The 22,395-nt window shown below is 39.5% G+C and overlaps 1 protein-coding gene across 6 annotated transcripts in view; it reads right to left on the bottom strand.

Annotated features, from left to right (window-relative positions):
- Positions 1-22,395, bottom strand: part of NELL1 (neural EGFL like 1) — a 469,358-nt gene that overhangs the window by 348,968 nt on the left and 97,995 nt on the right. For all 6 annotated transcript variants that reach the window (XM_075927737.1, XM_075927739.1, XM_075927741.1 and 3 more), the window contains exons 8-11: positions 11,965-12,099; positions 10,344-10,446; positions 5,497-5,570; positions 3,222-3,321 (exon numbers count right to left, since the gene is read on the bottom strand). In XM_075927737.1, the coding sequence (XP_075783852.1) occupies positions 3,222-3,321; positions 5,497-5,570; positions 10,344-10,446; positions 11,965-12,099 (412 nt within the window). The remainder of the gene's footprint in view (positions 1-3,221; positions 3,322-5,496; positions 5,571-10,343; positions 10,447-11,964; positions 12,100-22,395) is intronic.

Below are 22,395 nucleotides of genomic sequence, written 5' to 3'. Positions count from 1 at the left end.
TTCTGAGAAAGCAACACTCATTCCATATTTCTTCTAGTCAGAAAAATCTTGAGCCTCACAGCTAGACCGGGAGAGATGAGAAATATGCTAATTGAAGAGCCTCCTTGAGCTGCAGTTGAAAAATCAGAAACCTTTTTCCTTAAAACTAATAAATGCAAGGGTAACTGAGGCCATATTTTTGTATTACACCACTATTTTCTTCAATAAAATGCACATTTCAGCTCATCAGGAATATTCTACAATTGCTGCCAACTAGTGTCAGTAGCCAATCTAAATCCATCAGCCAAACGATATTACTAGATACCAAACACAAATTACTTTACATAGAAATTGAGTGTTTCTCACCACTTTATTATCATCACTCCCCCACTCTTGAGGAGGAGAGGATGACTGAATGCTCAGTTTGCTGAGATTGGTGACACAAAAAAACTAAGTAGCAGCAACAAAATTCTCATGTGAAACTTTATTTGAATGACTCACTGGACAAGAAAAGGAGATGTAGGATCCAATCTACCATTAAAAATTAGTCAATAGCTCTAGCAACACATAAAAGAGGCACAACACATTTTTGCAATACTATTTTACCGTTATTGCATTTGCTTTTTTGGCAATAAAAATAAACCAAAGCGGACTACTTAAAGGATTTGTGGAAAGTAAGTTGCACATTTGTTCATTTTATGCTGAAAATTCTTCTTTGATATTAAAGCAATCCCAAGTTATTTGTGTCTAATGGAACAACTATTAATTTTCTCAAAGTTATCAAGGTTAACTCCGCCCTACAGCTGTACTTTTATATCAAATGTCCACTCTGCTGATGCATTACTAGTAATTGGTCAAGGCCAGATCCTGCGCATGCCTCTGATCCGAGAAGGAGAGAGGTGAAGGAGAAAGAGAAATACTCATCTGCAGTAATTACTCTTCCAAGCATTTCAACAATAATGAGTGAATAGCAAGTCTACCAGCTGGGTCTATTACACTATTTCACTGATACTTTGCTGACTCACAACATAAGTCTATGAAAACAACAGATTTTTCTTCTCTTGTGGGATACCATGTATTATGCAATGTACTTTATTAGTATAGAGATGGCTACCATAAAAAACCCTTTGGTCAACAGGCATGGTGTAAGAACACAATGCTACCATATTTCCTTGCTTCTTTTCCCCCTTTCCTCACATTTATTCATTCATTAGATTATCAATTTTGCTGTAGTTCAGCAACCAGCAGTATACAGGCTGCAAAACATGTTATATTAACTATGAAAATTCAGGCAGAAGGGATGTAACCTGACTATAAGAAGTTTGGATGAATATGTGTAGGGGAGGGCAGGAGAAAAAGAGGGAAAGCACATGATAGAATTGGATAAGGATAGTGTAGGAACTTATCTATATACCATAGGGTATTTCATAGTGCCCACTGTTGTACTAAATAAGCACTTGCAATACCATGACTGAGCCCTAATGAAAACAAAGTGGTAGAGACTTGCAAAAACAAAGACTTGCTATAGGTCAACAAGTGCAAACTGATGAATTTACCATTCAACTATGGATGGCAATTGTATTAGTTACTGATAAACATGGATTGGAAAATCCAACTGATTTTTTTTTAAGTTTTCTAGGGTAAATCTATTTTGAAAGACAAATGTAAGTTACTGTATGTTTCTTTGCATATTTGCTCCTACACTCCATTTAGGATTTCAGTTGTTAAAATGATTCAAATGACTATATTAAATATCAGACTTGTTTCAAGTTTGCCTCCAAATTGCTCTCTCACACAATAAAATAGGTCATAGGCTTGAAGAGCAGTCATCCTTGCAGATTACTGAGGGCTCTCCCCCATCCGAGTTCTTAAATGCTTTGCTGAATCAGGGATAGCGTGTTAAAACTCTGCAGAGAGAATCACATGCTCCCCATCTATTTGAACTCGTGGGAGCTGAAGCCCTAAATATTTATCATAAACTCCACTATTTCTTCAGGTTTCACTGCCTGATGGACGAGGCAACCCAACAGAAGACGTGTTCTGTTTAAAGAAAAACTTCAGTGTAATATATTAGATATTCTGTTTAGTATACCCAGCTGTAAACAAGATAAAACAAATAAAAAAGAACAACAATGAAACAACCCAGAGAGAAAGCTGACATCTAAACACTCTGATAATACAGAATAGAACTGAATATCAGCCTCAACATTTGAAAGCACTAGAAATCAGAGTTCATAGCAGTGGCAGAAATTTTCCTTCTTTTATGTCTGAAAACCCCTGAAGACAAGCTCAACCAGGTCATTTTAGAATATAATATATGCGTACCTAGGCTGACTACCTAAAGGAGTACCCACAATAATATAGAACCTACCTCTATAGTTACAGAACTGATCTTTCTTCTTTGAAGTTTGCAGATTTCCAATGCTTTTAAGTATCGAAGCGGCACTCGATCAAATTGGACCATCTGCTACAAATTATCATTAAGACAGCCAACCCTCAGAGAGGCGGCAGCAGCAACGTTTACTGCTTATTTCAATGGCTACAGATGTTTCTAAAAATTGCTTAAAAATTCATGATTTCTATATGCTTAGAAACTAATCCTGTAAGCTGCTTCAAATGGCAGGCTCCTACAATAGCATGGAGATGCTTGCCAGGTCAGGACCTTCTTCAGTAAATATTTAATTACACACACACATTAATTCAATATTTATTGACTAAAGCCCTGATCTTACAAGCTGTATATCTAGATGCAGAGATAGAAACAGAAATTTCCTGTAATGAGTAATATGTAAGTTAATATTATGTCTAAACAAAATCCCAGATCCAAGCAACTTCAAAATTTGGAGCTGGACTGAGATCTGAACTTCACACTAGCTCTTACCTCTATAAATAGGCCAACTCAAAATCCATATCCAAACATCTTGAAACTCAGAACATTCGGATCCGATCTTACCATCTCAGAACATACCTATTTTCAAGTTAAATAATCCCTAACTGGGACTTGTGGATAACAGGAGACAGTGTCCATTGTCTTCTTTCTCCTTAGCCCAGAAAAGTTACTTTTTTCTCCGTTAATTTTTTCTCCCAAAGGGCCAGCACGGGTTGGTAAAATGGAGAACATTGTTTACAGGTAAAGGTTACTTAAGCAGCCAGTGTTTGATCAAATGAAGAGAAGTGGTTCATTACAACACATCCTAGAAATGACCCCAGGACTACAGCCCATCCAAGCAGGTACTGCTTACCTCTGCAAACGTTGCAGCACTGGTTCTCTGGAAGAATGTGATCTTTTTCTGAGCAGTTCAATGGAGGACACGTCTCTGTTAGTTTTACTAAAACTCCATTCTGGAAATAAATAATGTTAAAAATAAAGACACTGATGAAAATACATCTGATGTCAAAGGTCACACAGTTTTCTATCCACCGCTCTAGCTATCTTTAGTAATAGAAATAATAAAGTGACAAGCAGCAGGGTAAATTTAGTTTTTTACACTGTAACATCAAACCTAAAATTAATCTACTTGAACATTTTTATTCCCACAGTTTAAAGAAAAGACAACACAAACTCAAGCCATTACAGCTACTTTTTCCTTTCTTACCCTGCATAAGCACTTTCAAGATTTAAATAAAAATTTGAAAGAAATAAAATACTAAGGTTTCTTTCTGCTTTTACACCAGGCTTGTGTATTAGCTTTAAATTTTGTAAGAGGTGGTAATAAATGAATTACCAATAAGACAAAGGAGCAAGGTTAGACCTAGGACCTCTTGAGGGAGCAGGCTTGCCAGCAACATTGCCATTGTGGTATTGCAAGTCTCACCATATTCAGTGCGATAGATGCTGAAATCAAGAGATTATGTGACTATTTCAGCTTTTTTTTTAATGTTTCTATCCTTCATGGTTGCAGACCATAGCTTGAAGAGGTAACCTCACTGCACCCTCAAGGCTCAGAAACCAGAAAGCAAAAAACAAGATCACAAAAATTACTTTTACTAAACTCATGATTTTTAGGGGTTGACTCATGATTTATGAATTTTTGAGGTTGGCAAAACTGGGCCTACAAAGTCTAAAGTATGTAAGATGTGCAATAGCATGCAGCACTTGTAAAGGTATGACCACTTTTCTTCAGCAGAACCAAAGAATGGAAAATTTTGGACACACCATCCCTGACTTTCTTTGGGTTGAAGTCTCAAGATTAAGAGCTGCTGAGGTTTTTTCCCCTCTCTCTCTGCTACCCAGTTATACTTTATTAGCCCAGAGATGTCAACTGCTGTGTTCATATGTAAGCGGGCACATGCTTCAATGGAGGTGACGAGGAAAGGTGCCCTGCAGGAGGATACCGTGCATGTCATGTTATAAGAGTGCCCACATGAAAAGAGGGGAATTAACTGAGCCATTAGGGCTGACTCTCATCCCACTTTCACTGATGTAAAGCAGGAATCCCTCACAAGAGTCAATGAAGTTACACCAGTGAACTGAGGGATCGCTGTCAATCATTTTATCAAACTACCCAGATGAAAAGGTACTGGCTATGACTCACCAAGAGAGCCCTACAACTCAAGATTGGACAAAACAATTTCAGCAGGAACAACACAGCATATCACTGCACTAACAGCAAGGACTGGTAAAATGCCAGGTCAAACACATATCAAGAAAAGAAGAGACTCTAAATCAAATCATTCAGAAGAAGTTCAAAACCAATTCAAACCAAGCTCATGTCTTCATTGGAAAACTACAGAAAAGAGATGAGCTTAAGTCTGACCGTCATTGCTTCACATCAACAACAATTTCACTTCCTAAAATTGCCCTATTTGCTGTGACTGGTGACACTGCAACTGACAAAAGAAGCAGCTGGAATATTCAGGAGTTCAGTTGGCCTTATTTCTATAGTGTAGAAAATATAGAAAATGTGTAGACATTACAGGCAGGATAAAATCTGTTGGTGTAAACTGGTGTAGGTCCATTAAATTACTGACATTTGATTTCAGATATATTCCACTGAGAAACGGGGGAGAGTAACTTTTCCGATAACAAACATAGGCTTCCTTATATAGGATTATTCACCGGAAGAAGTTCTACTCCATAGAAGTGCTGTGGATCATTCTAGTAAGGCTCCAACACAGCAAAATGTTTAAACACCTTCTCAACTTTCAACATGTGAGTAAGTCAGGGCTTAAATAAGGGCCTTGTGTAAATCCAGAGTAACTCCAAGGATTCAAACCCTGACTACTTGCACGTTGAAAGTTTAGAATGAAGAGATCAGAATCTGGCCCTGAAATGGCACCTCTTCCCATTTCCTAGGTAAGAAGCAAAGAAAAAGGATTTATTATCCTAAATAGGCCATGTTCCAGATTGGTCTGTGTGCATCTAGCTTCCACTGACATCACAACCAGCATTAGAAAAGAACGAATGCCACATATGCATGAAGGAAGCCTAAAGTAATATACCAGGTTATCATGGTAATTTATGGGCACTGCATTTTTATTTAAACAACAGCAGAAGTTAATAAGATTAAAACTTACTCGGCATTCCCTGCAGCTCTTGGTTAAAATTCTCTGACCTTCTGCTAACACTCTGCCTCCATAGATACATTTGGCTATAATTTAAAAATAATTTTTTTTAAAAAAATCAATATTTTAGTAGCAAATGAAAGCAAAGTAAAAACAATACACAGATACATCAGCAAATATGGACCTACTGCAAGAAATATGATGTACTCATTTCACCTTCACTTGAAGTAAGTGTTGATTGCTTTCATTTATTTTGAGTGCAACCGTAAATTCATTAAAAAAATATTATGAAACATAATACCCCTCGTAATACTGACAAAGTAGCCTGTTAATGGCCTGAAGTGATAAGAGGAATAAAGCATTGTTCAGCAGATACTGAACCCAATTCATTAACAGAATCACTCAGAGCACAGACACCCCATACATTAGACACAGTACATTTGTACTGCTACATGTCTGCATCAGGTTATTCAGAGCTCTTTCGACCAAGTCAGCCAGACAGTCGTGTATTTTATGTCAAGAGAATGGTAGATGCAAGGGTTTCAGTTAAGCTTTCAGATTGTACCTGGGGCCAAAGGAGGACAGAATCCTCAACACAGCTTTGTCTCTGTGCAACTACAGAAATGGCTCAGAAATAGACAAAGACCTGGAATTTGCTGACACTATGAACTTAAAACAAATTCCTATCAGAAACAGTCTTAATAGACACAAGGACAAGAAAGGTCCATGCCAAGGCTCAAAGGAGTGACAAACATTTCTAGAGGAGTACGATGAATCTAACAATTAGTTTGACTAACCTTTGGAATGGAGTGCCTTGCGTTATGACTCTGAAAATCTCTCTATTGTTTCCCTGGCCCCCAGATTCCAAAATGAAGATTTGCCTCTTCCATTTTTGCACCTAGATTGGTATGTCTACATAGCTTCTTATAAGCTCCCATACTGTACAGCAAGGAGGCCGATTGGTTTCTAGACTGGGGATTTTTCCAAATATTGGGTAACGAACTATGTTAGTTCCAGAATCTGAGGAAGGATGATCTAGTTAAATTCTTTGCTACAGCCTTCCAGTGTGATCTTGGACAAGTCACTTAATCTACTGCCTGTCTCTTTTCCCCAACTGTAAAACTGGGATAATACTTCCCTAGTTTACAGTCAAGTTGTGATGACAAGACCCATGAGTTATTATGAGCTTCTCAGATACTATTATGATGGGGATCAAATATGTGCTTTAGAATTAATAAATTAGCATGAACAACTGGGAAAACAGATTCCAGTATGAAAGGCACTAAATAAATCATCACTGTCCATGCTGGGTAACATCATGTGTTCCTCCAAATCCCAGCATCATGAAAAGGCACCTGTTGCCCAAGCTGGTGTTTCCTTGTGAATACTGACAGAAAATTTATTTCCAATTTTTCTGCATAGCAAACAAAATTTGGGACACACTCATGGCAGCAGGGAGCCAGGAATTCCATGAATTTCCGCTCTCACAGGTACTACTGATACCAAGACAGCTGGCCTGCTTATGCAACCAACTGCTAAGTGTACCTCTGTAAACTGCCAGAGATGCCTCGGTCTATGCCAGATGCTTCTCCACTGCTGTGAAAAGACACATTTCTTTCATCATGCTCTTGTTCTCTCTGCCAGCCTTATTCTTTAAGTACACAACTGGGGCCATCCTGTTGCAGGAGACATGCTCAGTTTCTTCTGAAATCTAATCATTTACGGAAAACCTGATCCACAGATATATGCCCTATCTGTCAGGCTGCCATCCATGCAAGTGTCTACGGGTACGTCTAGACTACCACGTTTTGTCGACGGAAGTTTTGTCGACAGATACTGTCGACAAAACTTCCGTCGACAATTTGCGTCCAGACACATGGAGTTCTGTCGACAAAGCAAGCCGCTTTGTCGACAGAACTCCGTAGTCTGGACGCAACGTTCCAGGCAATAACACCTTCTGTCGACAGAAGGTGTTTTGCCTCGTAAAATGAGGTATACCAGCGTCGACAAAACCGCGGAGTTCTGTCGACGTTATGTTGACAGAACTCCGCGGTAGTGTAGACGCTGGTATTGTTTTGTCGACAAAAGTCCACTTTTGTCGACAAAACTAGGTAGTCTAGACACACCCTACATGTCCAAACAGTAAGCATTCTGAGAAGATGGTCACCAAATTGGAGATGATTTTACATTCTGAGTCCTATGCCATAAGTCAATGAGACTTGACATTTGACAGTAGAACTGAGACACCGCAAAGTGTTGCTTCTCAATTAAGCTGTTCACAGCATATCCAGTAATGGTCCTACCTCACCTGCCTTCTTCCATTCTGTGGTGAGAAATGCTTCTGGTGCCAAAGACCGATTACATAATACATTGCTGTTGATTTTTTTGTAGCACTTTTCATCCAAGTATTTCTGAATGCTGGAATCCATAAAGTCTCTCAGACACTATCTTGCCTCCCAGAAATCTCTCTGTTCATAATGCTGGAAATGGAAGAATCTAAATAACTCACTGTGAGAAGCTGGATACTGAGCACTTCTTTTTTTTAAAAAATCCACCTTGTTGGCATCCAAAAGAGAACCCAGAATTCTTTTGAAAATTTGGCCCTAGCTTTCTATTGCTCAATATGAGCTCAACCGGGATCTCACTTGAGCAAAACAGACAGTGTGTCTACATTGCATCAGGATGACTGCTTTGGGAAAGGTGAACTAGATTGATGTACTTTTACTCTCTCTATTGTATCACCTGAGTGCCTGTAAGCTCAGGGCTGGACTTACACTGGACAGAAGCAAAAGTAAGGAATTTTATAATCGGGAAGGGACACAGAATATAGGAACAGCCATGCTAAGTCAAACCAAGATCCATCTAGCTCTGTATGCTGTCTTTCAATAGAGACCAATCCCATTTGCCCCAGAGTGAATTAACATAACAGGCAATCAAGTGTTCCATTCTCTGTTGCTTATTCCTAGCTTCTGGAAAACAAAGGCTAGGTGACTAATAGCCATTGATGGATCTATCTTCCATTAATGTATCTAGATTTTTTTTAACTAGATAAAGGGCTTTAAATATAGTTTTGATCTTTTTGCTAAATGCTGGTTTGGAAGGATTTATACAAGATGGCCGAGAAGAAAGAAGAAACACACATTTTAAAATTCCTAAACAATTTGTGTGAGAACTGCTTGGTACTTTGTTACAAAAGAGAACCATCAAGCTGTTCAATAACTCCTAGAGACAGAAAATTACAATTGATGATTCTATTCAGGGCTAAATGGGGAAACTACAGAGAAATAAACACCCGCAGTGTAATAATGTGGATACCTCAGTGGCTGCCACTATACACCCAAAAATGACTAACTGTGGCCCTAGCATATCATTCTGTCAAGGAGCTGGCATTTACAATCAATTTCAATCAACTTTCATACATCTTTTTCCATTGACTGACATGCTGAGTCCTTGTCAGAATAACGAGCTGAGTTTGGTGCCAATCACTGACTAAGAGTGAGTTTGTTCATCTTTCCATTACAGAATCAAAAACACAGTCTATACTTTGGGACTTGCATTCAATCTACAGTTTAGTCCTTCAGAATTCCTCTAAGTCCAATTCTGGCTGGGATTTGTTGCTAAGTGCACGTGAGAAACAATACAGGCTAAGAGATGCTCAAGTTCTCAGAGACATTAAAAGAATCCTCCACAAACACTCAGCAGGCTAATCACAAATACTTGTGTTCGGGGGGAAAGAGGTGCAGGGGAAGGATGTGCAAGTTAGGAATTGGGGACTGATCCACAGGCTTTACAACATATGTTATTTGTCCTTTTGTGCACAGATTGCTCAAGGCCCGTACATAATGGTGGAAATGGTGGAAGCTGTGCCAACTTCATGAATAGGTAGACTAAATTCTCACTTTTTTGGACAGGATTCATGATTGTCTATTTGGAATTGAAGGAGGGAAATCAAAGAATGACAACCTGATTCTTTTCTAGAATGTTAAAATGTTATTTTTGGTTTCTAATTAATCCTAAATGAGCCAACAGAAACACTGCTGACCAGCCTGAATGGAGAAGGGCTATGCCTAGAATGTGTGGTTGGTGTGATAAGGGAAAAAAGGTCTCATTTCTTCATACATAAGAAATGTATTCCTATGTACATGAGCACACATATGTTCAACTGACTTTGCCCCCTCAGCTCCATCTAAGTTTGGAATATTAAACACTTCATTTCACATATGGCTTCCATTTGAAGATAAGACAATTTCATCAATTGTACCAACTACAGAATTACCTGGACATCTTTGTTTTCATAGTCATTTGGTGTGAAATATGTCACTTAAATGTCTACTGCACAAAATATACATAATTACAGGCTAGATAAGACCACAAGTTTTCCTTATGTGGCTAATTATATCATTTTAGTTTGAACAACCCAAAATATCCAAACCACCACCTTCAGTTCTGAACAGGGTGATAAATCACCAAACTTTAAGTGATTACCCCTCTTTATAAATATAGAGCAACTGCTTCACGCTAATTAATATCAATTGCATTTAACAGCTACTAGAAGAAGCCAGACATTTCTTCTTTGGAGCGGTAGAAAAATATGCCAACATAATGCAGTGATAGATATAGTCTTAGACACATGCTGTACTGAATCTTCACTCCTAAAGGATTTTTTTTTATTTCTCAGGCAATAGTTACTCATTCATTTTTTTAACCAAAACCTGCCACTATGACTCATGTTCCCTGCATTAATTTATCAAGACCTGTGAAAATTGAAGGGAAAAATAATCAACTGCTCTTAGTTTCAACAAAAGTGTCATTCCAGTTAAAAAGAAAGTGGAAGAAAATATCAAATGTAATGTACTTACACCTGCATATTTTGCAGCACTGGCCTCCAATATGTACTGGGAGGGTGTCAGGAGAACAGTTCAGAGGGGGACAGGACATCCTTCGGCACTCCACTACTCCACTCTGAGCAAAGATTAGAAAGATGAAGTTCAGAGGGATGTAATAATTTACATAAAGCTGAAATACTATACAAAAAATGAAAATAGCATTAAGGATTTCTGATCTTTCCTCCAGCAACAAGTCTTATCTGATTGCTACCCATCTGAACTAAGCCAGCCGCATTACCTTTTTTATATAAATTTTGTCTTATCCCACTTGTCCATGCTCTGTATGTGGATTAGACAAAAAAATAAGACCATCTTTCCAAGAACATAAATACCACCTTTCACAGGCTCTGTCAATCATCCTCAAAATTTTAACAATCAGTTTTCTATTTTTTTTGAGTAAACAAAAGCTCTCTTCAGATATCTATCACATAATTTCAACCTGACAAGATTTACATACTAATTCTCTTCTGTTCCACTGGTTTTCAAAATGATAAACACCGTAAACAGAAATTGCATGTTGTTACCATGCAGGGTGCAATTGAGCGCCCAGGAATAAAATTAAGATAATACTTCTCTCACACACACACACACACACACACACACACACACACACACACACACACACACACACTCACACTCTTTCACTGGAGAGAGAGAAACTATTCTGAACAAAAAAAAACCCCACAGATAACACCATCATTTCCCCCACTGTGCCCTGAAAAGCGCTGAGCATTTTACAGATCAAATTAGAACAAATGAGGGAGTTGTCAAGGGAAGCAGGATTTTATTTACTAAGGGTATGTCTACACTGCGTTCCCCTTTCGAGAGAGGAATGCAAATGCAGCAGAGCAAAATTGCAAATGAAGCGCGGATTTGAATTTCCCATGCTTTATTTGCATAATTGCATCTGGCTGCTATTTCGAAATACCCTATTTCAGAAAAAGAAATGCTGTCTAGACACGGTTATTTTGAAAGAAAACCCATCTTTCGATTACCCTTAAATTACGCTTAAACCTCATTTTATAAGGAGTAAGAGTAATTTCGAAAGAAGGGTTTTCTTTCGAAATAACCGTGTCTAGACAGCATTTCTTTTTTCGAACCGGGGTATTTCAAAATAGCACCAGGACTCAAGTGAAGGATGGGAAATTCAAATCCGTGCTTCATTTGTAATTTTGCTCAGCTGTATTTGCATTCCCCTCTCGAAAGAGGAATGCAGTGTAGACATACCCTAAGTATTCATATAAGCAATAGTATTTCTTTGTCACTTCCTTTCAATTGTTCACATTGCCACTGGTTACAACCTAAAAATTAAACAAAAAACAGGACTATGTAGCACTTTAAAGACTAACAAGATGGTTTATTAGGTGATGAGCTTTCGTGGGCCAGACCCACAAAAGCTCATCACCTAATAAACCATCTTGTTATAGTCTTTAAAGTGCTACATAGTCCTGTTTTTTGTTTCAGCTAGACCAGACTAACACGGCTACATTTCTATTACTAACCTAAAAATGGTAATACGTCTCAGAGTTGGCATTCTGTATTCAAGGACTATTCACACTGTAATTAGGCATCTTACCCATTAGAAGGTTCTTACTTTGCACGTGCAATTCCTGCAGTGATCATCTTCTACCCAAGAGTCTTTGTCTCGATAGATCACTCCATTTACTTGACAAGTCTTCTCACAATGACAGTTTTCCAATTGACTAAGCCTGGTTTCTGCATAATTTAGCTATAAGTGAAAGTTACTTGATGTAATTTCGGTAATTCATACACATGATTTTACCAAAGCCAAGATGAAAAGAAACAGCTTACTGACTTAACTGAATCAAATTTTATTACACCAGTTGAAAAACAAACTAAATAGAAGACACAATGAGCCAGAATCTGAACTGGTGTAAATGTGCACTTACTGCAATTGAAATTAGCTAAAGTCTGCCGGTTCATAATCTGTATGATTGCCTCTCCTAATCTAATGAACCTCAGCAAGATATTATAAGTGTACCTCCTTGGGACCTCAGATCCTTAGCAGATTGGGTACTTTCAGTTTGCAGTTCAAAAACTGAAATCTCTAATATTCTGAATTCATTTACCGGCATACATGTAATTTAAGAGCATGATGGCTGGCAGGCTCTGATTCCTTCTGTTCAACCTAACAGGTTGCAGAAAGACCTTAATAATATGTTAAGCAAATATGATTCACAGGGAAAAGATGACATTTAAATGTTGTATAACAGATGTTCCCAAGCTATGGTTTATGGCCACTGGTGGCCCACAAAGCACTTGCTGGTAGACAGCAGGCAGTGGGCGGTCATGATACCATCAGCATGTCCTCATTGCCAGCTGCTAAAATGAATTAACAGATGTTAAAAATAATCCTTTCCTAGTAGTACTTTTCCAGGCAAGCAATGGCCATATGTAATAGTGAATGGGAGGGGGAGACTGTCCATATAACAGCAAAGAGAAAGGTGGTAGTCTATACAATGCAAAGATGAAGAAAGCTGCTCTCTCCAAATTGTTGTCCATATTAAGAGTAATTTATACTTTTCTGCTCACATGCTCCTTTCCATCCTCCCCAACACACCCAGGCAGATTACACCCACCAGGGCCACGTATGTCATGCCAAACAAGGAATATTCCATGCAAATGAAGAATCCCAAGCGACATGTAATACGGTGGATAAGTACCCTTTCTCTCGCTTTTCCCTTTCTCCACTGTGTACTACGGATCTTCCTTAATCTTCCTTTGTACAAGTGCCCACATTCTCTACTGTATGAGACACAACAGGGCTTTGTCGCATCTTAAAACACTTGCTGCCACGCCCAGACTCCTTTAAGTAGGGGAACTTGTCCTAATGTAAGCACATATCGATTGTTTTTTTTTTTTTTAAATAATCCCAAAAAAACCAGTTCCTCCGCTCACTCTTTGTCATAGCGCTTCACATTCCCTTCCTATGGGTATCTTGAGCATCCCAGTGCAGGACAGATCCCTTCTTACAGTCAGTTCCCATTTCAGTCAATTCTGTTCCTCTTCTGAAATACCAGCATCAGTACCAACTGGTCCATCGCTCCAGAGACCGACCACAGGGATTGGCTGCACTCTTCTGTGGTTCCTCCCCCAGGCAGAGTCAGTTCCTCCTCTTCTTGCACTCTGATAAGCCCTCGTACTTCCACAAGTAGCCCTGATTTTAACTGCCTCAGATAGGCCGGCAGCTACCCTGTGATTGTGTCCAACATGGAGCAAAATATCCCCCAATATAGATCTGCCACAAGCAAGATCCTCTGTCATGTCCAATAAGAACCAAATTACTCAGTCCTATTGACTAATTCTTCAAACTTCCTGGCAGGACTCAACTTGCATATCCTTCAACCCCCAAAACACCCACCTTGCCCAGAAAACCACATGTCCCAGATCAGGTGGGAACTTCAAAGGGCTAAATTCTGATGCTTTTACTCACGTTAAATGACACATTAATGCCTGAGTATTCCCACTATTCAGCTGGGTGTAATTCAATTGCGAGGTACCAGAATCTGCCCCCAGAGCTAGATGAATGCTAGCCCTGATTACCCTTATAAATGGAATACTACAGTATTTTACAGAATGATCCAAAATACTACATCTTACAAGAGCATTTTTACACTGTTTAGAAAGATCACTTTACAATACTGCCATACTTTTATATTGACATCTACCTGCATTATGTATATTTCCAAAAAGGCTCAAGACTTCCAACATTATCCATTTTAATGGGAATATTCCACCTTGCCCATCAATCCTCATTATACTTCCTGACAGGTAAATCTCCAACACCAGCAGATTCAGAAACAAAGATGAGCAGAAAATACTACGGAAACGTCCTTATTTTTAATTTTTAAGCCTTGAGTAAAAGCTTTAGACTTCATTAAGTCATGCTTTTTGGATATCACTGGAGTTGACACTCAGCTTTCACAAAGCCAGAATGATCTTGTGATTTAAAAAATCTTTTTCACACTTTAAAAGGCAAAAATCATCCTCTCTTACCCAACTGCTAATCTTGCCCATTTTGAGCAGTGACCCGAAAAGGGTTTCTATATTTGTACCGCATAAAATAGAATACATTTTGTTCAATTAAAATGGTGTTTAATCTATAGGTTTTGTTGCCATTTATTTATCTGTATCTTTAATGTTTTTAACACAAGTAAGTAAAATGTATCATTTTTATTTCTTATGATTCTTTATGAACTGCACACAAAAAGAATACTATACAAAAGGTAGGTCTGCAATTAATACTTTGTGTGTGTGTGTGTGTGTGTTAATTCCTGTAACCGCAATAAAGAAAAAGAAGCAAATGAAACACTAGCCAATTAAAAACTTCATATTCTGTGACTTTCACTAAGTGGCTGTGTCTAGACTGGCATGATTTTGCGGAAATACTTTTAACGGAAAAACTTTTCCATTAAAAGCATTTCCGCAAAAGAGCGTCTAAATTGGCATGGATGCTTTGGCGCAAAAAGTGCTTTTGCGCAAAAGCATCCGTGCCCAGTATAGACGTGTTTTTGCGCAAGAAAGCTCCGACGGCCACTTTAGCCATCGGGCTTTCTTGCACAAAAAATTATGGTGCCAGTCTACACTGGCCCTCTTGTGCAAGTATTCTTGCACAAGAGGGCTTATCCCTGAGTGGGAGCATCAAAGTATTTGCGCAAGAAGCACTGAATTCTTACATTAGAACGTCAGTGCTCTTGTGCAAATTCAAGCGGCCAGTGTAGACAGCTGGCACGTTTTTGCACAAAAGCAACCGCTTTTGCGCAAAATCTTGTCAGTCTAGACGCACCCAGTATATATAAATTAATTGATAAAAACACACCATCTACACTTCTTATTCGGAAGAATGATTCTGGATGTAAAATTAATCTATTAGTAATCAGAGATATGAATGATCAGTACTACCTCTGGCATGCATTTATCTGTGCAACTTTACAGAAAATGTCAGTGTTATGTTTAAAGAGATGAAGACATACAACAACGAACTTTCTGATAGCAGTAGGTCAATGGATGTCAGACACACAAGTTTATCTTTTTTAAAATACTATTTAGTTGGCATTTGCTATATGGAATCAAATAGAAATGTTCTATTGGTATTTAAACTTCCCAACATAATTGAAAAATCACCATTAATCTCAACAAAACAATGATACCCGCCACATTTCGTGTACTACAAACTGAAATGCCATTCTAAATGCTGCCAAATTTGCATAAATAGATTTGTCAAAGATTGGAAACAGAGGATATTCTCAGACTCTTAACTTTTGACAGCCTATGGGTTAGAAATTAATCAATTGGAGTATGGAACTCCTCTCCACTACTAAGCCATCCATTTTTAATATGCATCCAATTTCAAAGTTATTTGTAGATACAGAAATATTCAGTTAACTAGTTCTCCAATAATGTTTTCAAACCAGAAGATGAAGAAAAAGACTTTATGATATTAGTGCTGGGCTATCCAGATCCAGAAGTACCAGAAATCTTACAAAGAAAGCTCTGTTCTCATGACAGCCCCAGAGAACTTTGAGCCAAAAAGTTGATGCATTTCAAATAAATATTTGAGACCAACTAAATGTATGGTGTAAAGAAGCCAACTGGGTTTTGTCAACAGTAAATTCTGCCCTTAAATTTGGGTACTATGCTGACCAAACCAAGCACTGAACCTTTCCACTGTTATCCAATTAAGATTTAGCAGCAATAAAGTTCATTAGAAATTTTGGGCTGGAAATCTCAGGATTTATTTCCAGCCACTCAAAGGAATACACCTCATTGCAATTGAAAAAAAGACTTTTCCTAGAGTGATGCCCTACAGTTTATTAAAAAAGAAACTGCATTCCATTTTCAAAGTCGGTGGAATAATACCGATTTACACTAACTGATGATCTGACCCTTTATATTTGTTAATACCACCTAACATTTCATATCCAGCATCATAATTGGGCAGGGTGAAAATTAACCTGTCCTTCTTGTTCCAAGGAAATGTATATTTTAAATTTTTTTTTAAATCTACTCCATTACCTTTTTCTATTTAAGGTGCAAGACTAAAGAGAGGAAACACCACAACGTCGGTGGTAATATAAAAAGTTCAAACTCTTTCCCTACCACAAAAAGATATATCTCTGACACAGAAAATCTACACTTTAGGCATCTTTAAAAGCAACCCATTGACTAGCTCAAATTGGCTGTAAATCTTTGAAGAGTGCATGGGAAACAGAGTGTAATGATACTTCGCTTACTTGCCATCATTTGTAATTCTCTAGGGTACATACTTACACTGCAAGCACCATTCATTGGTCTTTTGGAGTCTGTAATTAAATTGTTACCAAATGCAAATCTACAGACAAATTCAAGCCTCTGGTATTTCACAGCCTAAAAGAACAGCTGGATGTAGAAACACGGGGGGACAATTTTTGCATGATTCCAAGTTTAGACTCTGCAATTCCCTGAATGGGGAAGGGAATTAGGGGTGATTGTTCTGAATTTCATAATACAGTACATACTCCTTGCTCTGGCAAAGGAATCTTCCTGGGCAACTGTGCATTGGCCCACTCCTAGCCCAGACATATATTAATGCCATATTAGTATATACCTAAAACTGCACAAATATCACTCATGGCCTGAATTTGCTCCTTAGAACTTCGATGTGAAAAAAAAAAGTTTGGTTTTAAATTCTGACCTCTTTAATTTGTATTTGTCTCAAAACTTCTGGAACTGCTATGGGTGTTTTTTTTCTTGACAACAGTATTGCTATAAGATTAATGCAACACCACGTTTAGGCCATGACTACATTATGAGATATGGCTGAATTTATTCAGCATGCGATTTTGTAAAATTGAAGGTGAATGACCATACCATGCAAGAATTTAATATTGTTCAAAGTAGCTCATTCTCAGTAGGGTTACTACCATCGAAAGAGCAATGCACTGTGAGGGTATGTCTACACTGCATTCCTCTTTCAAAAGAGGAATGCAAATGCAGCTGAGCAAAATTGCAAATGAAGCACGGATTTGAATTTCCCACGCTTCATTTGCATAATCGCATCCAGCTGCTTTTTCAAAATACCCTATTTTGAAAAAAGAAACAGTCTAAACGCGGTTATTTTTTAAAAAAACCCTTCTTTCAAAATTACCCTTACTCCTTATAAAATGAGGTTTAAGGGTAATTTCGAAATAAGGGTTTTCTTTCAAAATAACCACATCTAGACAGCATTTCTTTTTTCGAAATAGGGTATTTTGAAAAAGTGGCCAGATGTGATTATATAAATGAAGCAAGGGAAATTCAAATCCGCGCTTCATTTGCAATTTCGCTCGGCTGCATTTGCATTCCTCTCTCAAAAGAGGAATGCAGTATAGACATACCCTGGGTACCTATCCGACAGTGACTGCACTGCTTTGCTTTCTGGATTAAGCACCCAGTGCATGCTGGGAACATACCTGTGCAGCAGGTGCTTCTGGATACTTGTCGTCAGTGTCCCATAATGCATTCCTTTTCACCCTTTCCCTCCTGCCTGAGTGCAATGGCAAACAGTCTTTTCATACCCTTTGTTCCCATGGTTATCTGCGCAGGCACCATAGCAGGAAAAAGCACAGAACCCATTGTGAATCCCACTGAGCATCAAAGCATGATGATGATGACGATGGTGGTGGTGGTGGTGGATCTAATGCTGGAACATATCCAGAGCATATCCAAGGTCCACAAGAATGAGGACAAATCTCAGGAGGCAATTAACAACCTCTTCTGCAAAGCACTTGAGTTATGCACCTGGCAAACGACACCAGCATTTGATTCTCTTGACTCAGTGGAATGCTGGTTCTAGTGCCCTTGAACAAGCACAGACTTCTGGGATTGAATTGTGATGTGGGCATGGGACGATTAGCAGTGGTTTCAAAACATCTCAATGCATAAGACCATGGGAGTTTGCAAATTGCTTTCCCCCATTCTGAAGTGCAATTAGACCCACTCTTACAGTGGAGAAGCACCTGGCAATTGACCTGTGGAAGCTTGAAATGCCAGACAGCTCCTGGTCAGTTGGGTATCAATTCAGAATGAGCTGCTGTGATTCAAGTTGTGACCCTTTCTTTTTCTTTTTTTGGAGGGCAGTGACTGGGAAATGTGGATACCATAGTAGATGGCTTTGCCAAATTGGGGTTCCCTAACTCTGGTTGTGGCAATAGATGGAATGCACATCCCCATCTTAACACCCAACCTGCTTGCCAAGGAGTACATAAATCACAAGGGATACTTCTGGATGATGCTGCAGAGGCTGGTGGATCACAAGGGCCATTTCACAAACCTCAGAAAAGGTGCATGATGCACGCATCTTTAGGAACTCTGGCCTCTTTGGCAAGCTGGAACTTTTTTCCCAGACTGGAAATTACCATCAGAGACATTGAAATTCCACTGTGATCCTTGGAGACCCAGCCTACACCTTGCTCCCATGGCTCATGAAATTACACATGGGTAGCCTGAACCCAGTAAGGAGCAGTTTAACTACAGGCTCAGCAAGTGCAGAATGGTGGTAGAATGTGTTTTGGGGTGTTTAAAGGAAAGTTCCGCAGTCTACGGACCTCAGTGAATGCAACATTCTCATTCTGGTTGCAGACTGCAGTGTGCTCCATAATATTTGTGGGAGTAAGGGGGAAATATATCTGTCAAGGTGGTGGGCCGAGGCACAGCACCTAACTAGGGATTTTGAGCAGCCACACCAGAGTGATAAGGAGAGCACAATACAGAGCACCGCAAATCAGGGTGGCTTTAAAAGACAGTTTTACAAATAGCCAGTTTTGAGAGCCATTCATGTTGCTCCATCGAGGTGCCCCAGCATTCCATGTGCTTCCCTGCAAACCCCCACCTATAAAGAGACTGTTGTTTAGAAAACGTGTTTTAATTTAGGGAACACGGCAGGGACAGAAAGCAACCCCAAATGGTTGTCTTTCAAGATAGGAGCTTCTATGAGGGTGACCACAATTGCGAGAAAGGCAGCCTTTTGTTGCTTTGTGATGTGTCCCGGGGGGGTTCAGAGCATGACTGCTCTTGACTTCCCGTGTCCAAGGGCCTCAGAGAGGAGACTATGGAACTCGGTGAGGAAGTAACATTGGTCCACAATGGCTGGAGATGGAGCCTGTGCATGTAGGCATCCTGGAAAGCCACCATGCTCTCCATCTCATCTGCCAAGTCTCTCTTCCGGGTGCTTCACTTTCAGTTCCCTGCCCTCTCTCCTGTCCTCATGCTCTGCTCACATCTCCTCCAACAGAGTATTCCTAGACTCGCTGAAGTGCTACCTATCCAAGAGAGTGGACTGCACTTGCTCCTTGAACACATCATCCCTAGTCCACTTTTGCCTGTGGGTTTGTGCCAACTGGACACCTGGCAGTGCCAGGGGAGCGTGCAGCAGGCTCACTGATGTTCCTGCTGTAACAAAAAGTGAAGGGCAGACTTCACAGGAGATACATTGCAGAGCATAATACCTAATCTGTCAGAATAAAAGGAAGGCCTGTCTAAAGACAAGAGGGATGTGTTATGTATAAGGCCACAGTTATGCTTTTAAGCAGCCACTATGCAGCAGGTACCCACTTTTAGCAAGATAAACTCACCAGAAGTAACCTCAGAGTTCTTAGGGGAGCAGCTGGACCTGGTTTGGTGGAAGGCTTGGTAAGGAACAAGTAGAGCATGAGCCTGCAGGAGGAAGGGGGTCTGGGTGTGGCTACAGAGCAGTGGCTCTCTCAGTATCTGTGTGGTCAGCACTCCCATTTGCCCAGAGAGTGCTACTTTCCCTTCCCTCAGAAATGGGCAAGCCAGGGGGAGGTGGTCAAGGCATTCCATCAGGGCAGGGGCAGCCATGATTCGTTGGGGATGAACAAACTGAGGTTTACTGCAGAGCCATCAGCTAATAGCTTCCCCTGCTTCATCCAGGTTACTATGAGAAATGCAGGACAATGTAGCACTTTGACCTAACCAAGTGAGTTATAAGATCAAGAACACATTCCTGTGCATCCAGAAATATAATCTATGCTATCATGTGCCGAAAGTGTCCGTCTGCTATGTACATTGGACAAACATCTCAGATACTTCGCCAAAGGATTAATGCCCACAAAACAGATATCAGACAAGATCACAAAGAGAAAACAGTTTCTTGCCATTTTAACCAGAAAGGACACTCTCTCAATGACTTAATCACCTGCATTCTGCTACAAAGACCTTTTACATCTGCACTTGAAAGGGAATCCTCTGAACTGTCATTCATGTTAAAATTCGACACTTTCCAAAAAGGACTCAACAAACATTTGAACTATCTCACCCATTACCAAGATAGTTTCCCCAATTATCACCTCTAATACCATTAACTCACAAACATCCCACTCTCCCTACCTCTAATATCATCAATTCACAGACACTTACCTTCCTTCCTCCCCCCCCCCCCCCTGCATCCCCCTCCTGTTCTGCAATGTGATTTGTCCTTTTCATATTTGTTCATTTTTTTTAATTGTATCCTTTGGTATATATGGTTGTGACTACTTTCTTCCACTATTTGATCTGAGGAAGTGGGTCTGGCCCACGAAAGCTCATCATCTAATAAACCATCTTGTTAATCTTTAAAGTGCTACATTGTCCTGCATTTTGCTTCAGCTACCCCAGACTAACACGGCTACATCTCTATCACTATGAGAAATATTTGTCTTCTTTAAATCACACAAAGTGACAGGGAGCACATGCTGACAATGCGGTTACACACCTGGGACTTGTTCTGCAATGACACCAGACCACGTACTGCTGGCTTGGTATGAAAAGGGAACCTACTGTGGAGGACGGAATAAGGCAGGCCTCCCCAGAAACCTTGTGGAAGGATGGAAGAGTTCCTATATGAAAGCATTATGTGCAGGGAGGATTCCTGCTCCATCTCCAGACAAGCTTTTCCAGGGACCCTACTCCCTTGCTGTGTAGGCAGAGTGGCCACCACAGATCACACCAATTGCCTTAACTCACGTTTAGCAAGATAAACTTACCAGAAGTAACCTCCCCCAAGATCAGTGCTTGACTGTGACTGTCCACATTAGCACAAAAATAGACCATTCAAGGTTGAATTTAGTGGTTACTCCTCATGAAAGCAGGAGTATAGAAATTTATATTAACAGCCCTTAAAGTTGATGGGTGTGGTCTTGGTGGTGTGGAATCACTGCTTAGAAATTTGGCCTAATGCAGCTAAGTTTGACCTAAACTCCCAGTGTAGACTAGCCCTTAGTTAATACATTAGTAAGGAGAGCAAAACAATTTGACCAGAGCGAAAGAAACAAGCTAAAAAAGTCATTCCAGCACTGCTGTATGAGAACATGTAATCTTCAGAGTATCAATAGCATTTTATTTGGTTCCAAAAACGTATTAGCAAGTAAAAATATAATTAACAGCAGAGAGAGCAAGTCACTCAATCCAGTACATAATTGGGACCTGCTCATGCCACCAGCAGGGTTTAAAATGGTTACCTCTCTTTCACATTTCCAGCACTAAAGTGAACTAAAAGCTTAATATTGCTTATTCTTTGAGTGAGCCTGTCCAAAATACGACAGTTGGGTGAACAGAGTGTCAGTATAATGCAGACGTGCTTAAAATTAAAAGCTTTCCTTTTATGAAGAAAGAAGCCCTAAAGGCAACTGAGGAGGAATGATTCACTAGGAAAAAATATAAAAGTTTACCATCTTTATATACACAGGTTTACTACGTATAGTCTACTTTGGGAAAATCATGTTTAGTAACTATGCTGTAATTAAATGCACCATCAGATGATTCTGTAGTCACACATTGATCAAAAAGTAATTAGCATATAAGCATCACACCAGGTAAGATAACGAATTCCTGTTTAGATGACTGAATTAATCACGGGCCAGATGGTTTTGCCAATATTAACCACACAGAATATTCCCAAAGCTGCAGTATACATCAATTTACTAGATGCGAATTAGGATTGCCACTCTGTTTAACTCGCTGCACTTGTCTACATTATCACTTAAGTCGA

Source organism: Pelodiscus sinensis, chromosome 4 (genome assembly GCF_049634645.1).
Source record: "Pelodiscus sinensis isolate JC-2024 chromosome 4, ASM4963464v1, whole genome shotgun sequence".
In the NCBI taxonomy this organism is placed as follows: domain Eukaryota; kingdom Metazoa; phylum Chordata; order Testudines; family Trionychidae; genus Pelodiscus; species Pelodiscus sinensis.
This window is presented reverse-complemented; position numbering and strand designations above follow the sequence as displayed.